Consider the following 20,940-nt stretch of genomic DNA (forward strand, 5'->3'; position numbering starts at 1 on the left):
CCCCACCGGCGGGGGGCTCAGTGCGCCTGCGCAGGGGCGCAGAACTACGATTCCCGGGATGCGCTTGTCCCACTTTGCGAAAGTCCCGTGCTTTCCATAGGCTCCCAGCCCGGCCTGTTGCGCATGGTCTTTGGGAAGCGCTGGTGGTCTCAGCTGCGGAATTATTGCTGCGCCAGAGGCCTAAAGGCCTAGAGCTATCTCAGGTTTTCAGATCTATGATGTTCTGTTTCCTTGGTAACCTCAAACCGTCCCTCCCCTCTTCCTTACCCTTCTCCGAAATCCAGGCTGCAAAAACCCACCGCAGAAGCATATTAGTGATGCATTCACTGCAAGCCATAATTAATGCCGCAACTTGAATTAAACAAATATTAATTTTATGGCTTACACGCCTGCCACCATAGGTCCAAACCACCATCATGTCTCGCCTGGATTATTCCAATAGCTTCTTGATTTCACTTTTCTTCTCTTGTCTCTTCACGTTACAGCCAGAGAGATGATTAAAAAACGAAAAACAGATTATGGACTTCCTCTACTGAAAACCCGCTAAAGCTTTCCCATTTCACCCAAGGTAGAAATTCTAATTTTTACAGTGGGCTACAAGGCCGATGGAATCTGGCCACTCATAACCTCCCTGACCTCTACCCCCACTTCCCTGCTCTAGTCACAATGGCCTCCTTGCTCTCCCTCTCCCTCCAACCTGCCTGGCACGTATGGCTGACTTGCTGCCTGCCTAGGTATCCTGTATGGCTCACGTTCCCATCCTTTCATATCTTCTCAGTGAAGCTCTGTCACTTCTCTGCTTAAAGTAGAATCCCATCCCCACTCCTATTTCCCCTTTCAACATATCATATCATTTTGTTACTTGATTACTGCTTATTTTCTGTTTTTTTCACTAGACTATCAATTCCACAAGGATAAGGATTTTTATCTGATTTGTTCCATGGAAATACACTCTCCAGGCCCTAGAACAGTACCTGGCATGTAGTAGGTGCTCAACAGATATTTGTTGAATATGTGAATGGTACTGGCAGGGATTACTGGGGGAATAGCAAAAAGGGCTGACGAACTCCAGAAGGATTGTTGGGAGTGTCCTATAACTAAGTGACTTTTGGAGCAGTGCCCTTGGGAGAGAAAAGCATTCTAGACTGAAGGAGCAGGGTGAGTCAAGGCTCTGAGACTTTAAAGGAACAGAACAAGCTCAACTAAATGAACCCCTGCGCTCATCTCACAGACAGCAAGGCAAGCCGAGGAAACGGGGCTGCCCGAAGTCAAGAAGCTGTCCAGTCCCAGGTCTGAATGCATATTCTTCACCTGAAAATGGAGGGGACATCAAGGAGAAGCTGGAGGGGGCTTCCCTGGTGGCCCTGTGGTTAAGAATCTGCCTGCCAATGCAGGTGACACGGGTTCGAGCCCTGGTCCAGGAAGGTCCCAAATGCCGCGCGTGGAGCAACTAAGCCCGTGCACCACAACTACTGAGCCTGCACACTAGAGCCCGAGAGCCACAACTAAGCCCGTGTGCCACAACTACTGAAGCCTGCGCGCCTAGAGCCCGCGCACCGCAAGGAAGAGTAGCCCCTGCTCGCGGCAACTAGAGAAAGCCCACGCAGAGCAATGGAGACCTGATGCAGCCAAAAAAAGAGAAAGAAAATTCAATTGCTTAAGACAGGAACCTCTTATTAAAGAACTATATCATAATAACAAGAAATAGAGAATGCGTAGGTTGGAAATTACACATGACCTTTGCCCCTTTAAGAGTTAATCTCTTATTCATTGTGCTCCTCTAGTCATCAGAATGCAAAATTTTCTAATTATCTCTTCTATTGTTGAGAAATGCTAGACCAACAGAGTACTTTGGATTCCCAGGGAATTTATTTATTTTTATTTATTTATTTATTTTTTATTTATTTTTTTGTTTTTTGTTTTGCGGTACGCGGGCCTCTCCCATTGCGGAGTACAGGTTCCGGACGCGCAGGCTTAGCGGCTATGGCTCATGGGCCCAGCCGCTCCGCGGCATGTGGGATTTTCCCGGACTGGGGCATGAACCCGTTTCCCCTGCATCGGCAGGCGGACTCTCAACCACTGTGCCACCAGGGAAGCCCTCCCAGAGAATTTATGTCAACAAGGTCATTTATCTCTTATCTATTATCATTTCAACCTATGGTTTGTTTTAATTTCAACCAAGCTTGAATCAAAGTTTGGGACTTCGGATTCTCATTCTGCAACATCCAGAAATGAAAGGCTATGCTGTTGCTGGATCATTTGGTTGCAGTTCCTTGGGGGATGATCTTCAATTCCTGTTGCAGAGATCCTGGGAGCTGCGCGGTTCCTATCCTTCATGATGTTTAGTTTTTCTTTGTTTCTGTGAACTACTCCAGTACTCTTCTTCAAATATTTTTGTACATACATGAGATTTTTCTGTGCCAGGAACCAGAGAAACCCCAGCTGACAGTACTCAGTGACAATATGTAGATAGTGAATAAAAGTGAGGGAGAAGAAAGAATTATAGGCTACTCCAGGGTCTCTGGTTTGATCAACTGGATGCTGGTTCCACATACACTAAGGGACACAGGAAGAAGGTTTGAGAAAGAAGATTAAAATTCATTTGGGGATAACTTGAGTTTGAAGCACATGTGGGACATCTAGGTAGAGATGACTTAACTGGAGAAAGAAATTAAAGAGGCATTTAGTAATAGAAGATGAGGGAGTGAGGATTGCAATGAAGAGCAGATGGAGTGAGAAGCGGTCTTTGAGGGGGTGGCAGAGAGAAAAGGCAGCGAAGTTAACTGGTAAGTAGAAAAGAATCAGGAGAAACTGGTAAAGGAAAACCAACAGAGGAGAATTTTGAAAAGGATGATGGAGTCAGTAGTTCTAATGAGATTGGAATGAAAAAGTGTCCATGGGAGTTTGCAGTTGGTTGATCCTCAGGCAGTTAATTTCAGGGAAGTCCAGTGGGTTGAGGAAAGAATAAAGGTGCAGTCTGAATATAAGAATGGAAAGGGAAGGTATTGGGTAGGTTATTTTTTCAAGGAGAGACTAGGGACAGAATAGGATGAGAAGGAAGAACACTGAAGATGCATTGTTCTGGAACAAGGGTCCTCAGGAGTACATGAAGATTTTCTTAGGGTATGGGGGCATGGACAGTACTAAGAAAATCAATCTCTAGATCATATATAGTGTTTCTTCAAATTGCTTTGCCTAAGAATGCCTTTAAAAATCAGGATGTCCTATTTCACAATGGCCCTTCTCTCACTTTACAAAAGCAAGCCATGCCTCTCAGCCATCTCCTGACTAACGACTAACGAGGGTTGATTGCCCTCAGAGGAAGAACTTGAGGACTACCATCAAAGAGATAATTTGATATATTAAATTAGGTAATGAGGAAGTGAATAACAGCAACTGGGTATCTCTTTTTTTTAAAGCCCCTGTCCTTTTCATTGAGATACATTTCCAATAAAATTTTACTTTTCATGTTTAATAACTCTCAAAAGCTGTAACTTAAAAAATATGCTAATCACTAATAGTTGAAACCTTAAAAAAATGTTGTAATGTATTTATGTTGTTTTTGATAAGTTGTGTACTATTAATTATTATTCAGTCATAGTAATTTTTTAAATAATCATAGAAAAATTTTCAAATATATAAATTTGTATACATATTTTTGTTGAAGTAAAGGATGGTAAAGTAAACAATAAGACTTTCAAGGTTAAAACTATATTGCCTTAGTATAAGTTGTTGGGCACTACTCTTTGTTGCAGTGTGCAGGCTTCTCACTGCAGTGGCTTCTCCTGCTGCGGAGCGTGGGCTCTAGGCACGCGGGCTTCAGTAGTTGTGGCACACGGGCTTAGCTGCTTCGTGGCATGTGGGATCTTCCTGGACCAGGGATCGAACTTGTGTCCCCTGCATTGGCAGGCAGATTCTTAACCACTGCGCCATCAGGGAAGTCCCAGGCCTTTATTTTATTTTATTTTTTAAAAATTATTTATTTATTTATTTGGTTGCGTGGGGTCTTAGTTGCGGCACGCGAGCTCCTCAGCTGTGGCATGCATGTGGGATCTAGTTCCCAGACCAGGGATTGAACCCAGGCCCCTTGCATTGGGACTGCGGAGACACCAGGGAAGTCCCTGGGCCTTTACTTAAAATGCTACTATTTACAATAGAATTCATTGTCAAAATTTCTTCTTTTCAATTATTTAAGTAATAGGGGAAATTTTAGATGCCAACCTAAAAATGTGCAAATGGGTTACACTGTTTTTCAAAAAAATGGTTTTTTGGGGAGATGTGAACAAAAACCTGTGAAGTCACTGTCCTAAGGAAGTCAGAGGAGGTAGAATCTTCTGGTATAGGGATAAATCCTATCCCTAGAAAATAGGGGACAGGTTGCCTCATTCTCCAAAATGCAAGGTGTAGTATTATACTGGACCAGATCAGCTTTTTGCCTTTCTCCAGTGATATGTGGGAGGGGAAAAATAAAGTGAATGGTGGGGTTTGCCCAAGGTTGGGCATTGATTGGCACTGTATGTAAGAGAGAAATCAAGGAAAGAAAAACTTGAAGGTCCTAATAAGGATTCATTGCCATGAACATAAAGTGGTCAAAAACTTTGAGGTGATGATGAGGATCTAAAATGTACTCTATGTTCCTAAAAGGCTTAAGCTAATCAGGATTTTGTTTTTCTCATTCAGTAATAAAATCGGAATCAGGCTGACCATAGCTTGTTTGGCAGCTCTCACAATACATTCAGAGACCTGGCCTCGTGCTATGTTTCTGCTTAAATGGCCTGTAGGTATGTCATATTCACAACGTGGTCACTGGCGCTCCAGCCTTGTCTAAATTCCAGACAGAATTAACAGAAACGGCAGGAAGCAAAAATGACATATCTGTTGACTCAGACCCTTCTAAACAAATTACAGCTATTGCATTAGTTTCTAGATGCAGTCAGCCATTCCACAATTGGAATTGCTTCAAAAATTGCTTTTCCACAATTTTCTATGTTCTTCCCACCTAGTCTTCTAATAGAGAAGTTTAAAGCTTCTATGTTTTCAAACTCGCTTTTTGTATTTTCTCTCTTAATTCTTCTGAAAGACATACTTTTAGCATTCCTCTGTCTCCCAATTTGCTAATTTTCTAGTTTGCTATGACAAGCCTACTGTTTTACTCAGTTATTAAAATTAAAAATAAAATGTTCAATGATTTTTTAAAATGTACTCCAATCCACAGGAATTAGTAAAACAGAGGAAAGATTCTATATGGTGGTTAGAGATAGATGTTTCTGAGTTCAAGTTTTAGAAAGTGGAATGTTTTGAGTCATGACATGGTTTTATATGCCATGATATATGTCTTCAGTCAATAACTGACCGAAAAGAGAAGAGCATTAGGATTGTGCCTCTGTTGGCAGATTGGATCCAGTCCCTAACTTTTTCAGCAACTGAAACAATTAGACTTATTTATATAAGTCTTATTTATATTAGACTTATTTATATAGAATTTTGGCTTGTCTGGGGCTCTTTGGGAATGGATAATTGAATCTTTTAGGATAGCTGGATTTTCTAGATAGCTTAGAATTAAACCTTTAAGCACCAAAAGTTGCTTACTTATTATAATCATTTTAGATGAAAAGCTTTGTAAAATATACTTCATACTTCCTTGATTTTTTTTTTTTTTTTTTTTTTTTTTTTTGCGGTATGCGGGCCTCTCACTGCCGTGGCCTCTCCCGCCGCGGAGCACAGGCTCCGGACGCGCAGGCCCAGCGGCCATGGCTCACGGGCCCAGCCGCTCCGCGGCACGTGGGATCCTCCCGGACCAGGGCACGAACCCGCGACCCCTGCATCGGCAGGCGGACTCCCAACCACTGCGCCACCAGGGAAGCCCCTTCCTTGATTTTTGTTGCTTGAAATTAGACATAATTTCACCATTTCTTTCTTTCTTTTTTTTTTTTTTTTTTTGGCCACACACACAGCTTGTGGGATCTTAGTTCCCCAAGGGCCTATGTGGTGGGTAGTGCTTTCAGTGCTTTCTAAATAACCCCAGCATGCTTTGCTTTTGGAGTTCTTATAGCTTCTTTTCATAGTTTTCCTACTTCTTCCCTTCTTTTCAGTGTGTCTGTTAGTACTTTTGTCATCCATGTACCTGCCCAGAAGAGTGTCCTCTAATATTCTGCTTCTACTCTGCTTTGACTGAGTATGGAAGCAAGATTGTTCACCTTATCAGAATCATGCAGATATTTAGTGTGAGTAGGACCTACAAGAGGGAGAGGGGACTTCTAAGGAGTAAAATACAAATTTTTAGTTCTTGGATTTTGTGATATATTATTTTGGTTTCTCAGTGGCCTTTCTTGGCCCCCCTCTTACCCTCCGCCAATTACTTCTTGTCTGTTTTTTGAAACTGAAAAATAGTCGATGTACAATATTATGTTAGTTTCAGGCATACTACATAGTGATTTGACATTTGCATATGTTACGAAATAAATGATCACCAAAATAGGTATAGTAACCATCTGTCCCCATACAAAGTTATGATATTGACCATTTTTCTTATGCTGCATATTTACATCCCTGTGCTTATTTATTTTATAATGAAGTTTGTACCCCTTAATCCCCTTCACCCATTTTACCGTCCAGTCTCTTCGCCTCTGGCACCACCTGTTTGTACTCTGTATCTATGAGTCTGTTTTCTTTTTTTAAAATTAATTAATTTATCTTTGGCTGGGTTGGGTCTTCATTGCTGTGCCTGGCTTTCTCTAGTTGTGGCCAGTGGGGGCTACTTTTTGTTGTGGTGCGCGGGCTTCTCATCGCGTTGGCTTCTCTTGCTGCGGAGCATGGGCTCTAGGCACACGGGCTTCAGTAGTTGTGGCTCACAGGCTCTAGAGCGCAGGCTCAGTAGTTGTGGCACACGGGATTAGCTGCTCCACGACATGTGGGATCTTCCCAGGTCAGGGATCGAACCCGTGTCCCCTGCACTGGCAGGCGGATTCCTAACCATTGCGCGACCAGGGGAGCCCTCGTTTTGTTTTCTTTGTTTTGCCTTTTAGATTCCACATATAAGTGAGATCATATGGTATTTGTCTTTCTATGTCTCTCACTGTTGTGGCCTCTCCCGTTGCGGAGCACAGCCTCCGGACGCGCAGGCTCAGCGGCCACAGCTCACGGGCCCAGCCGCTCCGCGGCATGTGGGATCTTCCCAGACCGGGGCATGAACCCGTGTGCCCTGCATCGGCAGACGGACTCTCAACCACTGCGCCACCAGGGAAGCCCAAGATTTCTTTCTTTTAATGGCTGAATAATATTCCTGTATACATGTATCCATTTCTTTTTTACCCATTCATCTATTGATGGACACTTAGGTTGCTTCCATATCTTGGCTATTGTAAATAATGCTGCTATGAACATTGGGGTGCATGTATCTTTTTGAATTAGTGTTGTTTTCTTCAGGTAAATACCCAGAAGTGAAGTTGCTGTATCATATGGTAGTTCTATTTTCAATTTTTTTCCCCAAATTTTTCTTTAACCACTGGACTGCCAGGGAATTCCCCTATTTTCAATTTTTTGAGGAATCTCCATACTATTTTACATAGTGTCTGCACCAATTACCATTCCTACCAATGGTCCATGAGGGACTTTCTTTTTTTTTTTTTTGGTTGCATTGGGTCTTCGTTGCAGTGCACAGGCTTCTCATTGTGGTGGCTTTTCTTGTTGGGGAGCATGGACTCTAAGTGCACAGGCTTCAGTAGTTGTGGCACGCGGGCTCAGTAGTTGTGGCTCTTGGGCTCTAGAGTGCAGGCTCAGTAGTTGTGGTGCACAGGCTTAGTTGCTCTGCAGCATGTGGGACCTTCCTGCACTAGGGCTTGAACCCGTGTCCCCTGCATTGGCAGGCAGATTCTTAACCACCGTGCCACCAGGGAAGTCTCTTCTCTGTTTTTTAAAGTTGAAATAAATTCTAGATAGGAACTATCTCAAGGCTACTATTCAAAACCATAGTGCCTAGTAAGATGATGACGTTATTTAGTGGGAAAAATAAACTATAAGTAGTTTGAAGAAAGAAGCAACTATAAAAAAAGCTTAAACAGTAGTGATTAGAAGCAGCATTGTAAGCTTCTATAAACTACTGTATATAATGAGATGTAAAGCCATCTTTTTTTTGCCTAACAATTCCATGTCTATATATAGAAATATGTGACTTCATAAAGATATACTTATGAGAATGTTTTACAGTAGCATTGTTTGTAGTAGTAAAAAATTGTAAAAACTTAAATGCTCATCAGTAGGGGAATGATTAAATTTTGTCATGTACTTACCATGAAAGGTTTTTTTTTTGCAAGTCTTTGGAAAAGACTATCATGCAGTCATTTAAAAGAATGAGGTAATTCTGCACATACAGATCAGAATGATTAAGAATGTAGACTGTAGGGACTTCCCTGTGGCGCAGTGGTTAAGAATCCACCTGCCAATGCAGGGGACACGGGTTCGAGCCCTGGTCCGGGAAGAACCCACATGCCACGGAGTCACTAAACCAGTGCGCCACAACTAATGAGCCTGCACTCTAGAGACCACAAGCCACGACTACTGAAGCCCATGCACCTAGAGCCCATGCTCCACAACAAGGGAAGCCACTGCAATGAGAAGCCCATGTACCGCAACGATGAGTAGCCCCTGCTAGCCTCAACTAGAGAAAGCCCGTGTGCAGCAACGAAGACCCAACGCAGCCAAAAATAAATAAATAAATAAAATAAATTTATTAAAAAAAAAAAAGAATGTAGACTCTGGATCCACACTGTCTAGGTTCAAATTTCTGCTTCAGCACTTACTAGTTTGTGGCACTTTAGTTTTGTTCCTCAATCATCCTGTATCATAAAAATCCCTACTTCATAAGATTGTTGTAAGGATTAAATGAATTCATCCAAGTAAAACACTTTAAATAGTGCCTTGCACAATTAGTATTAGCTATTATTACTGATATATAAGGATATCTGTGATATATAGTTTGGTGAAAAGGTAAAGTTATACAGTAATATGTATAGTAGGATTCCAATTTTGTCAAACAAAATCTGTGTGTAAATACCTGTATGTGATTTGCACACATGTGGGATTCTGAAATGTCTATATAGGAGGAATTTATGAGTTTGCTAACTGGCCTTGTCTGGAAGTTAAAATTTCAAATGAACTTTTTTTTTTTTTTAACCTTAGATTCTATACTTTTGGCAGGGGTTGGGGGGTTGGGGGGGTGGCTTGGCTTTAGAAAGATCTATTGGAAGTTACGGGAAGTCAGTTTCCCCATACTAGTCCTTGGTACAGTCACTCTATACATTCATAGAAATGGTCAGGAGAGGTTGTATGCACCAAACTGTTAACAGGGATTATTTCTAGGGAGTACGATGAGGGGATGGTGAGCAGGAAGGTGGTGGACAACCTTTACTTTATACACTTCAGTATTGTTTGCAGATACTTCATTGTGCATCGATTTTGTGTCACCATCATACAAAAAGACCCAAAATGTGCTCAAAAAAAGGGACTGGTTAATATACTATGAAGTCATTAATTAAAAGAGTGGTGGTGGTGTAGAGCTTTTTGAGTTAACGTGGAAGAATGTTTATGGAGGAAAATCATTGATACAGAACTTTATCATGAGTCTGAAACCCCTCCCCACTTCGTTATTTTGGGGGCCATATACACATGTGCACGCTCAACTGTACCTGTTAACCATAGTTTTCTCAGGGGAGTGGGCTGCTGGGAGGGGAAGCAAGGCCTTTCATTTTTAAATTCTGAATCATTTGCAATTTTTACAAAGACCATGTATAATCTCTATAATAAAAGCAATAAAGGACATAAATGTCTTTAATGTTGTGTAAGTACCTTGTACTTGCCCAAGTTACATCTGGAATGACATATATTCATTTTTCAAGACATTAACTAGGGCTTTACAGATTTCTTTTAGGGATAAAGGCAATTTCAATTCAGTTAGTATCTTGATTTCTTCCTCTTATACCGAAAAAAAAAAGTGTATCTGACCTTGTACCTAATTTATGACAGTACTATCACTTAAAGTACAGCAATTATGCAACCCCTTAATTTGAATTCTATATTGCAAGTGTTTTTCACTAAGTGACCTCACGGGCAAACTGAAGGCATAAAGTTAAAGTCGCTATATTCAAAATAAAAAACGTAGGGATTAGAATTAAAATCTAAGAAAACAACTCCTATAAGCATATGTACTTGAAATTGAACTTTAAAAATCTTGGCTTATTGAACTTTAGTGGGGCTTAGTGATCTTCCCTCACTCGGTAGTCCTAGTTTCGAAGAGCTTCAGAAACCTACACTTTATCACTATCTTTAAGTTAAAAAAAGGCGCCCTGGGCAACGGGGCTCGCCCGGGACTGAGTCAGCGGCGGGGCCGAGAAGTTCAGCGGGAGGCAAAGGGCGGGGCTTCCTCCCGCCGACTCCGAACCCGGCTCAACTTTTCCGAGTCCACGTCTCTTCCTTCGGACAGGCGTGTTTCTCCAGGTCGGGACCAGCCAACGTGACAACCACAGACCTTTACAGAAAGAGCTCCCGTCCCGCCTCGAGGACCTCCCCCGGCCGGGGCAGCCCGGGACAGCTCGACCAAGCCCCTCACGGACTGCGGCGCGCGGCTCCCCGAGGCCGAGCCCGCCTCTCGCCTCGCTTCTGGGCGCCCGCGTCGCGGCGCCAAGCGCAGCATTCCCCGGCATGGAGACCGGCTCGGACTCAGGTCAGAGGCCTGCGCGTCCGTTCCGCGCTGGGGCCGCCGGAGGCTGCGTGGGCAAGGAGGGGCGGCGAGGAGCGGCTAGGCCGGGCCGCCGGTGAAGGCCGCCGCGAGCCGGGTCCGCGCAGGGAGCGCTCGCGGGCCGGCTCCCGCGCGCGGGGCGGGCGGCGGCAGGTGGGCAGGACGAGCCGCGAGCGAGCGAGCGAGCGAGGGCGGGCGGGCGCGCGAGGGGCCCGGCGGGGGGGCCGCTGGGAGGATGGCTCAGCTCTTTCTAAATATAAAACCGGCGTGAGTTGGGCGAGCGCGGCGCTGAGCCGCAGAGCCGCCGAGCGGGCCGGGCGTACCGGGCCTCGGCCGACGGACAGCGGCGGCTCCGCAGAGGCGCCGGACTGCGGGAGCGCCCGAGTCGCGAGCTCGCGGGGGACGGCGAGAACTGCGCGTGCAGCGAGGAGGACGCAGGCGGCGGCGGCGACGGCGGGCGGGCCTCGTGGGCGCAGCTCGGCCCGCGCCGAACTACCAGAGGCGGCTGCCGGCCTCTGCTGCACCGAGAGCGGCGAGCCCCCGGTGCCGCCTGTCCGTGCCCTCCCCCTCCGGCCCCTCCCTCCCTCCCTGGCGCAACATGGCTGCGGCCGCCGCCTCCGCCTCCCAGGACGAGCTGAGTAAGTGCCACGGCGAGCCTGCGGCCGCGAACCGGAGCCGCCGCAGCGCCGGGCTGGGGGCGGCGGCCGGGGCTGGGCGGGAGGGCCGGGGAGCAGGGCCGGGCTGGCGGGCGGGCGGCGGCCGCGGCGTGCGGGGGGCTGGGGCGCTCGGGCCTGGCGGGCGGGCGGGCGGGGCGCCGGCCGTCGCCGGCGTTTGTAGGCCTCAGGTTTGCACCGTCACGTTGCGAAATTGAAACCGGAGCCCCGGGCGGAGCCACCTCTGTGTGCGATCCGCCCCGGCCCGGGGGTGGAGGGAGCCTAGCCCCCTGCCCGTAGGGGCTGGGCGGCCGGAACCCCAGGGGGGCGGGCTGTGTCTGCCGTCCCGTCTGACCCTTCCGTGGACCCCGGGCCCAACTGTTGGGCGAGTTCTAGAAGTGGAGCTTTCGGGGAGGAGGAGAAGGTGCAGTGTTGTGACACTAGAAATCAGCGGAAAGGTCAGGAACAGGCGGTGACCCTCAGGTGGAGCAGGAAGGACGGGCGGGCAGGGAGGGTCGCGGCGCTAGCCGCAGGGGAAACCTCGGGGTGACAGCGCTTTCAGAAAGGAGAGCCAGTGCACACTTGACCTGAAACGTTGCAGTTTTCCGGGGGACGGCGATCCACGCTCGGGAAGAGCGGTGGTCACCCTGAATCGCAGGCCACCTCGCCCGCCGCCCGGGTTCGCCTAGGTGCTTTGTGGGAAGTGTAGTCCCCGGGCGCCGCAGGCCCACGCTGGGGTCATAAAAATTGAATTTTCCTAGGACATGCAAGACAATTTCTGATTGCCTTTGGGGTGGTTAGGTGAAAAGCTCTGGCTGAGGTGTTTTCTCAACGCTGCCCTTCAGTTTATGAAGAACAAGAAAGGTGTTATTTAGGGATGAGGGGCTTTTAAATGGAATGAAGCCTGGGTTAGGTGTCTCAAGCCTTGTGAAGTTTCTGTTGTTACAGCCCCCTCTGAATTTTCATATTAAAGTAGCTATACGCACAATAATTTTTGTTTCTTTGGTGCTTGGCAGTTTAAAGATACTTTTATGTACATGATCTCACTTTTGTCCTCCTAACAGCCTAGTAAGGCAGGTAGGTAGTAATTATCCTTGTATTAAAGAGGAGGCAGGCGTAGAGAGAGAAGTTCCTTGCTGCTTTGACACAAAACTGGTGTAGCAGCAGTGGTGTTTGCTCATTTTGAGGCTGAAATAAAGAATTGGTGTCACCCTGGGCAGGATGGAGAGTCTTGAGTAGACAAGGTCTCATGCGGTGGTTAGAGATAGACAGGGCCTGATAGCCACAGAGTTGATTGCTTGTGTGTCAGTTCCAAGCTGGAGCACCACCAGGCCTTTTGGGTGGTCTTTTTTCTTCCATTTTTTTGTTATTGTGGTAAAATACACATAACATAAAATTTACCATCATAACCATTTCTAACTGTACAGGCCAGTGGTCTTAAGGACATTCATATTGTTGTGCAACCATCACCACCGTTTGTCTCCAGAACTCTTTTCATCTTGCAAAACAGAAACTCTGTGCCCACTAAACCCTCCCTTTCCCCGCTCCTCCCAGCCCCTGGCAGCTACTGTTCTTTCTGTCTCTAAGATTTTTTTAAAAAAATAAATTTATTTATTTATTTTTTGGCCGCATTGGGTCTTTGTTGCTATGCGCGGGCTTTCTCTAGTTGTGGCGAGTGGGGGCTACTCTTTGTTGCAGTGTGCGGGCTTCTCATTGCGGTGGCTTTTCTTATAGCGGAGCACCGGCTCTAGACGCATGGGCTTCAGTAGTTGTGGCACACGGGCTCTACAGCGCAGGCTCAGTAGTTGTGGCACATGGGCTCTACAGCGCAGGCTCAGTGGTTGTGGCACACAGGCTTGGTAGTTGTGGCACACAGGCTTGGTAGTTGTGGCGCATGGGCTCAGTAGCTCCACAGCATGTGGGATCTTCCTGGACCAGGGATCGAATCCATGTCCCCTGCATTGGCAGGCGGATTCTTAATCACTGTGCCACCAGGGAACTCTCTGTCTCTATGATTTTGATATCTCTAGGTATCTCGTGTAAGTGGACTCATACAGGATTTGTCTTTTGGTGGCTGGCTTATTTCACTTGGCATAATGTCCTCAGGATTCATCCATGTTGTACCATGTGATGGGATTTTCCTTTTTAAGGCTGAGTAGTATTCTCTTGTATGCATATGTCATATTTTCTCATCCATCTGTTGAGGGACACTTGGGTTGCTTGTATGTTTTTAGCTATTGTGAATAATGCTGCTATGAATATGGATGTACACATCTCTCTTTAAGACTGTGCTTCCAGTTCTTTTGGATATATACTCAGAAGTGGGATTGTTGGATTATATGGTAATTCTATTTTTAATTTTTTGAGGAACTGCCATACTGTTTTCCACAGTGCCTATACCATTTTACGTTCCCACCAGTGGTAAACAAGGGCTCCAAGTTTTTCTAGGACCTCGTCAACAGTTGTTATTTTCTGTATTTTTGATAGTAGCTATCCCTGTGGGTGTTAAGTTGTACACTGCAAGATATCTGAGTTCATGTTGTAGCACTTAACACATTGAAATAAATTACTAGTTGGAATGGGGAACAAAACTAGAGGAAGAATTGGATATCATTCTTAAGTGGCTGATGTATTTGTATATATGCATTGTGCTCCTGTACATCAGGTACCTGCTAAAACGTTTTTAGTTCTTCTGGTTGAGGAATTTATTGGCTTTAGCAGCTACTGGAAAAGTTAGGAAGAAATAATTCCAGTGCTTGCTTTTTCATTGTTTTGTTTGGTCAAGTCACCAGTCTTTGGCCACAGATGTCTGTTGACTTGGTTTCTGCATTTCTTCAGGTGAGATTAAATACTTGGCAGTTGGTACCTTGGAATAATTTAACTTGAAATCACACTCATATATACCGAACACGTATGTAAGAAACTTCAAATAAACCATTTTCAGTTTCAGAAAGGTTATAGTAAAAGGAGAGATGGCTGGTAAAAAGGTGCTTTTTAGAATTTTTCTATTAAAAAAAGGAGCTAAGTATCTGAATATTAGCTGGCTATTACTTCTGACTAGTAGATGATAAAAAAGCAAACTACTAGATGCCAGCATTGTTTTTCCCCCATAATATTTTATCATAAAACTCTTCAAAAATACAGAAAAATTGAAAGTGAGCATTCATATACCCACTACCTAGATTCTACATGTGATATTTTACTACTGGCTTTATCACATATCTGTCCATTTTCAAGCCACATTTAAAAATGTTATTTTAGTTATTTTATTATTTAAAAAAGATTGTGGTAAGATACACATACATAACATAAAATTTATCATTGTAACCATTTTTAAGTGGCATTAAGTACTCAATCCATCTTATTTTGATACATTTCAGAGTGAATTGGAGACATCAGTACACTTACCCTTAAATATTTCAGCACAAGCATTGTTTTAAGTGCTTTGTATATATATTTTATAAAGATTTTAAAATATTTATTTTAATTATTATTTATCTTTGGATGTGTTGGGTCTTCGTTGCTGCGTGCGGGCTTTCTGTAGTTGGTGAGCGGGGGCTACTCTTCGTTGTGGTGCGCGGGTTTCTCACTGTGGTGGCTTCTCTTGTTGCAGAGCACGGGCTCTAGGTGCGTGGGCTTCAGTAGTTGTGGCACGCAGGCTCAGTAGTTGTGGCTCGCGGGCTCAGTAGTTGTGGCTTGCAGGCTGTAGAGTGCAGGCTCAGTAGTTGTGGTGCACGGGCTTAGTTGCTCCGCGGCATGTGGGATCTTCCTGGACCAGGGCTCGAACCCGTGTCCCCTGAATTGGCAGGCGGATTCTTAACCACTGTGCCACCAGGGAAGCCCCTATATTCTTTTATTCATTAAAATAATCCTAAGAGGTAGGTAAAGTTCTTACTGCTGTTTTATGGAGTGGAAAACAGACATTTTAGGTTCCCAAGGTCCCTCAGCTAGTAAGTGGTGGAGTTGGAACTGGATTCCAGGTGGCTCACAGGCACTCGTAACCAGCCTTTAGGCTGTTTTACCTCCGTGTACCATAGAGTGTTCATGCAGATGAAGAGATCAAATCAGATGCATTGCTAAGTTCTCAGCTACTTGTTACTTTAATCCAGTTATTTGACTGCTGTTTAACACTGCTATGGTGTACAAAAGAAACATGAAAGTCTACTGATGGAATTATACAACTACTGAGAAGAAAGAGGAAGAATACTTGTAAACAGATATGTAAGGACCAAAGTGTATGATTTGTTATAGTTAGTAATGCTAGAGTAATATTATCATTTTTGGTTCCCAGGTCTGTTATTTTGAGATGTATAACTCGTAACGCTGCCTTTCTGTAGATTTTAAATCAATGCGTTTTACCTTTGCATTTGAAGTGATATACATGTCATAGATTTAAATGAAATCTGTAGTTGCTTTCAGTTGTATCTGATACTGCACTGTAGGAGCTCCTGAGAAGTAGAATTGACAGGTTTGTCTTAGTTACCTATCTCTTTTCTTTCTTTTTCTTCTTCTCTTTCTTTTTTCGAGTAGTATCATGGAGTAGTATCATGTATGAAAGTTGTCAAAAGGTAAGCAGGATGACCTTGGGTTGGGGTTTGTATCCTTTCAAAAATATCCTGTAATTGTCACCTTGAGTCAGGTGATTGTAATAGAATAATGGTAAAGCTAATGTTTTTTGAGAGCTTACCATGTGTTCTAATCACTTTGTACGAATTAATCAATTGAATCCTTACAACAACCCTGTGACTTCGGTACTGTTGTTTTCTGGTGTCGCTTCCCTCATATTACAGAGTTAGGGCTTGAACTCAGATTTTTTGATTCCAAAGTTTATGTTAATTCTGTGCTGCTGCTGTACTAGTGTCTCTGAAAGGGAAAATATAGTTTATCAGAAGATCAACATGGCTTTTTCCCCCATGTCTTGCTAGCCTCCAGAAGAAACCTGCTATAGTGTATAAAATGTGGTAATATTCTGGTTCATCGAATAGGACATATTAGATTTGGGGGTAAGATGCCAAAATAGAGAACAATTAGTTCTGACTGTTAAAGGCAGTTCTAAAATCTAGTCTGTAAATTACTTAAGGTCATAGTCTGTAGTTTTCTTTCTTTATATTTAGGGTAATATAACTGTTTGGAATGGAATGGAATTCAGTGCAAGGCATGTGGGCTAGTTTTTCTTTTAATATTATCCTCTGCCAGTTCATGGAAAAGTTGACATTGTAGTTATATTTCAGCAGTGGGTAGGGAGATTTCTGACAGAGGGAAGGAAGCATTTGAGACTTTTCACCTGGTCAGCTGTTCATTGGTTTCATGTTCTGGGCTTTATAATTCTAAGGCATCCTTAGAATCTGATCTTCATTGGGATAAAGACAGCTCATGAAGGAGCAACAGCCTATAATCTTAAAGCACATTGATGCTATTCAACTTGACCATTCGACACAGCCACTTCACAATTGCAAAAGTTGGCCAGATAATCAACATGTCAGGTGTCTTCTGAGAGAGTCTCTGCCGGTGCCAGGCATCCTAGTGGCTCTTTTAGGGGATGAGATGGGGAAGCTGTGTGTGTAGCTGTGTAGGTGAACGTGATTCTGTGAGCATACTGAAACAGCCCCAGAGAGATGGCTGCTTTAGTGACAGCCATATATGCAGCTGAGCTGAGCTGTGTAGAAAGGCTGCATCAAGCCTGTATTATTTTAATTTGGGGTACTTAGCCAGATCGGAAGGTTAAAATGGAAAATAGTGATGATATTTCTGGTTTTTATAATTTCTGGTTTTCTACTTCTACCCCATCTTGTTTTGAATTATGCTTTCAGTAAATTGTAATATTTAATAAAGGCCAGTGTTGGTGAGAATAGTTGGCACTGGGGCATTCGACCTTGTTCAGAAGATAGATGTTAAAATTGTAGGCACTGCCAGTGTGCTCAAATGGTCTGATCTAAGTTGCTGGTCTCTGTTTTCAAGCCTGGCCGGTCTCTGCCTTGATGCTTGCCATCTTATATGACTTGTTTTCCCCACACATTTTCCAATTCAATAAGCAGTCTTTAAAAATGGAGTTACTAACTTACGGTCCTGGCCTCACAGGGCTTATAATTCAGTGTAGAGGCAGATTTATATATAAATATAAATAGCTAATAGGGAGTATGGTACGAAAAATGCCTAACACAGTTCTTTAGAAATGTCAAGGAGTGAGGATAGTATTCCAGGCTAAGGGAACAATAGCTTGAGCTCAGTCATAGAGTTTGAAAACTATTGTGCATTTTCAGGGAAAGTAGGAATGAGTCTGATATGCTAGAATGGGGGTACTATGGCTGCATGAAGTACTAGGAAAGGAGTTAAAATTTGGAGTCTGAGACTTGGGCTTTCTGCCTTTTACAATTTGGGATCTTGAGCAGATTATTTTACCTCACTAAGTTTAAGTTTCTCATAAAATTGGGATAATTAGAAATACTCATAGTGTTGTTAGGTTTAATGTACATGTTAATGCACTGTATAAACAATTAAATTCTGTATGGATTATTATTTTTAGTGAAGGGGTGGTAGGAGATAAAGCTAAGGATAAGGTTGGGACCAGCTTGTCTAGGAATGCCAACACAACTCGTTTTTATTTTTATTTTTGGCTGCATTGGGTCTCTGTTGCTGTGTGCAGGCTTTCTCTAGTTGTGGCGAGCGGGGGCTTCTCATTGCGGTGGCTTCTCTTGTTGCAGAGCATGGGCTCTAGGTGTGTGGGCTTCAGTAGTTGTGGCACGCGGGCTCAGTAGTTGTGGCTCTTGGGCTCTAGAACGCAGGCTTAGTAGTTGTGGTGCACCAGTTTAGTTGTTCCGCAGCATGTGGGATCTTCCTGGGCCAGGGCTTGAACCCGTGTCCCCTGCATTGGCAGGTGGATTCTTAACAACTGTGCCACCAGGGAAGCCCAACACAACTAGTTTGAACTTTGTTCTGTTGACAGTAGAGGACCGTTAAAGGGTTTCAAGCAGGGGTGTAACCTGAGTAGACCCTTTTGTAAGGATAACAGGTGGCAATGGTATAACATTGATTGCAGGGGTCCAGAGACCAAGAGCAGCAAGATGAAAAGGAAGATATTACAGTAGCCAACTTAGAAGAAACTTAGGGTCTGAACTGGGATAGTGGAACTGGATTTGACAGGTAATATAGTCTAGAATCCTTAAAATATGTAGAAGCTATTGGCTGAGTAGTGGAGAATTATTCAACAGAAGGAGGAGTTAGAGAGGATTCCCAGAATCTACCTAGAGATTAAGCGGGTCGAGAGTATAGCCTCTAGACAGATTTGGGGAGGTAAGAGTTGAGAGAAGAGAGAGCAGGTTTGTGTTCAAGAAATAAATCATTTGTTGAATGAATGGGTTGAATTATTGAGGCACCCATGTTGAGTTGCCTAGGGAGACTGTTTTGAATAGTGACTAAAACCTCTGGTGTTGAAGTCAGAACTGATTTTGAATCTTTTTAGTTTTAATGTCAAGGGATCTAACTTTTAAGCCTTGGATTTCTCATCTGTAAAATGGGATAACAAAACTATTTTATGGGGTTGTTATAAGAATGGGAAGAGATAACGCATGTTAAGAACTTGGTATAGTGTTGGGCACATGGATTACAGGTGTGTGGGAGCTTTGGTTCTGAAACTTGGGAGAGTGTGGGGTGATGTGGACGGATTGTCCAGAGGACAGTGGTCTGGAGGCTATGAATATATAGGGATGAGAAAAAGACAGAAAAGAACCATGGAAGGGGATCAGAAGTGCGTAGAGAGGGCAAAGGTTTCCCAGGGTTATGACTATCAAATGTTTGCATTCTCTTATAATGTGTTAATCAAGTGTGCCCATCCACTAATACTCTTCTTATAAAATTATTGTGTAAATCAGACACTTTGTTCTAACTTTAATGTAAGGTTTTGTATGTTTATGATATATATGTACACACACACTATGTTGTATTGGAGTTTTTTAGCCTTCAGTGAGTAACTAGCAATATATATGTATTTTAAGTATTAACATATTTGTTCTACACACTCAATTTTTAAAAATTGAGTATTGTTGATTTACAATGTTGTGTTAGTTTCTGGTGTACATCGAAGTGATTCAGTTATACACACACGTATATATATATATATATACACACACATATATTCATATTATTCATATCTACACATTTTCATATTATTTTCCATTATGGTTTATTACAGGATACCGAATATAGTCCCTGTGCTGTACAGTAGGACCTTGTTTCTACACGCCAGATCTTATTTATGGACATATTCCTTACTATTTCTGCAATTTGGTAATCACTATGATTTCCCCCCCTCATTCTGAATTTGCAAAGCAGGGCATGAAATTAGGAGCTCTTAGCATGGAAATGAAAAGTGTTTATTTTGTTTTTTTAAATGGTAGCTATGAGTATAAATCTTTTAATTGTTTTTTTTTCCCCCGGTGTTCCAAATAATAGATTCTTTATACAATTGCATATGTACGAGTGGATGAACACACCATTGGTGATCCAGAGGATTTTTGTCAAGACTGGATAAACCATGTATCACATTGATTGTAGAGGTTAGTAGATTTAGTTCCTTAGGATGTGTGCATTTTTTGTAGTAGCATTTAAAAATGCATAGGTTATCAAGTAGCAGTTTCCCCCCAGGATCTTCATGGGTTTTTCTCCTTTTTTAGCTATCCTGAGAGAATCAGTGAAGTTCATTTTAGTTTATATATGCTTGAAGCTTCTATTCTCTGTCATCACATAAACATTAATTTAAAAAATTAGCAAGCAAAAGGTAAAACTTGAAGATGTTCTTTAGCAGTGTGTGCAGGGAAAAGGCTGTGGGTGTTAGTTTACAAGTAGTATTGTCTGCCACGACCACGAAGTATGATTTTATGTCCTCCAGGAATGTCATCATGGATTTAATTGTTTTATTTGTGAAAAGAGGTAAGGAGAAAGGCATCATCATGGTATTTGGATATTCCAGATTCTGCCATTTTGACATGCACTGTGATGAAAAAGCCACTTAATTCTACTTTGTTCTGAGGCTGAACAAGAATATGGTGTCAGTTTCACTCTTGGATGATATTGGATGGTCCTTTGATTGAAATTCTGTAAATTCAGATTGTAATTCTCTGATATCATGAGCTCAACATCCAGGGAGTACCTGAGATTTTGTAGCTTCAATCCAAAAGTGCATTTTGTTGCTGTCTTTCAATTTAACTACTGGATTCCCCTTCCCGCAGTGCATTCTATTGTTTTTTGGTGTGTATGTTGCTGCCAGTGGTGTATGGTGCCTTAATTCATTAGGTGGAATTTTGAGTGATGGAATGAATGGAATATTTTATAAACCAAAGTTCAATTTTAGAATAAACTTTGGCTTATTTTTACTATTTCGCATATCTTCATTCCATTGTAGAGAAATGGAAAATTGGAAGGTTGGAGAAAGTGTTTAGAAGAGAAATGACATTATTTACACCTAGATTCTTTTTTAGAGCTTTTGGACCTGTATAGATGTGTTAATTGCGATATACCAAAGGCAAGCAGGTCAAACCACAAATGCTGGGATTTAAATAG

The 20,940-nt window shown here is 43.3% G+C and overlaps 1 protein-coding gene across 10 annotated transcripts in view; it reads left to right on the forward strand.

Moving 5' to 3' along the window:
* The first annotated feature begins 10,402 nt into the window (after window positions 1–10,402).
* The window catches only part of ECPAS (Ecm29 proteasome adaptor and scaffold), a 100,414-nt gene continuing 89,876 nt past the window's right edge, over window positions 10,403–20,940 (forward strand). For 2 of the 10 annotated variants that reach the window (XM_059072212.2, XM_067040960.1), the window contains exon 1: window positions 11,632–11,843. Coding sequence is in view for 6 of the 10 variants with exons in the window: in XM_059072205.2 (XP_058928188.1) it covers window positions 11,331–11,370 (40 nt within the window). In the remaining 4 variants the exon portion in view is untranslated. Of the gene's footprint in view, window positions 10,718–10,974; window positions 11,371–11,625; window positions 11,844–15,920; window positions 15,954–19,833; window positions 19,938–20,940 lie in introns of those variants that run through there. The other 8 variants (XM_059072206.2, XM_059072210.2, XM_067040958.1 and 5 more) reach the window with 8 other exon arrangements.

This window comes from Kogia breviceps, chromosome 8 (genome assembly GCF_026419965.1).
Source record: "Kogia breviceps isolate mKogBre1 chromosome 8, mKogBre1 haplotype 1, whole genome shotgun sequence".
Lineage (NCBI taxonomy): Eukaryota > Metazoa > Chordata > Mammalia > Artiodactyla > Physeteridae > Kogia > Kogia breviceps.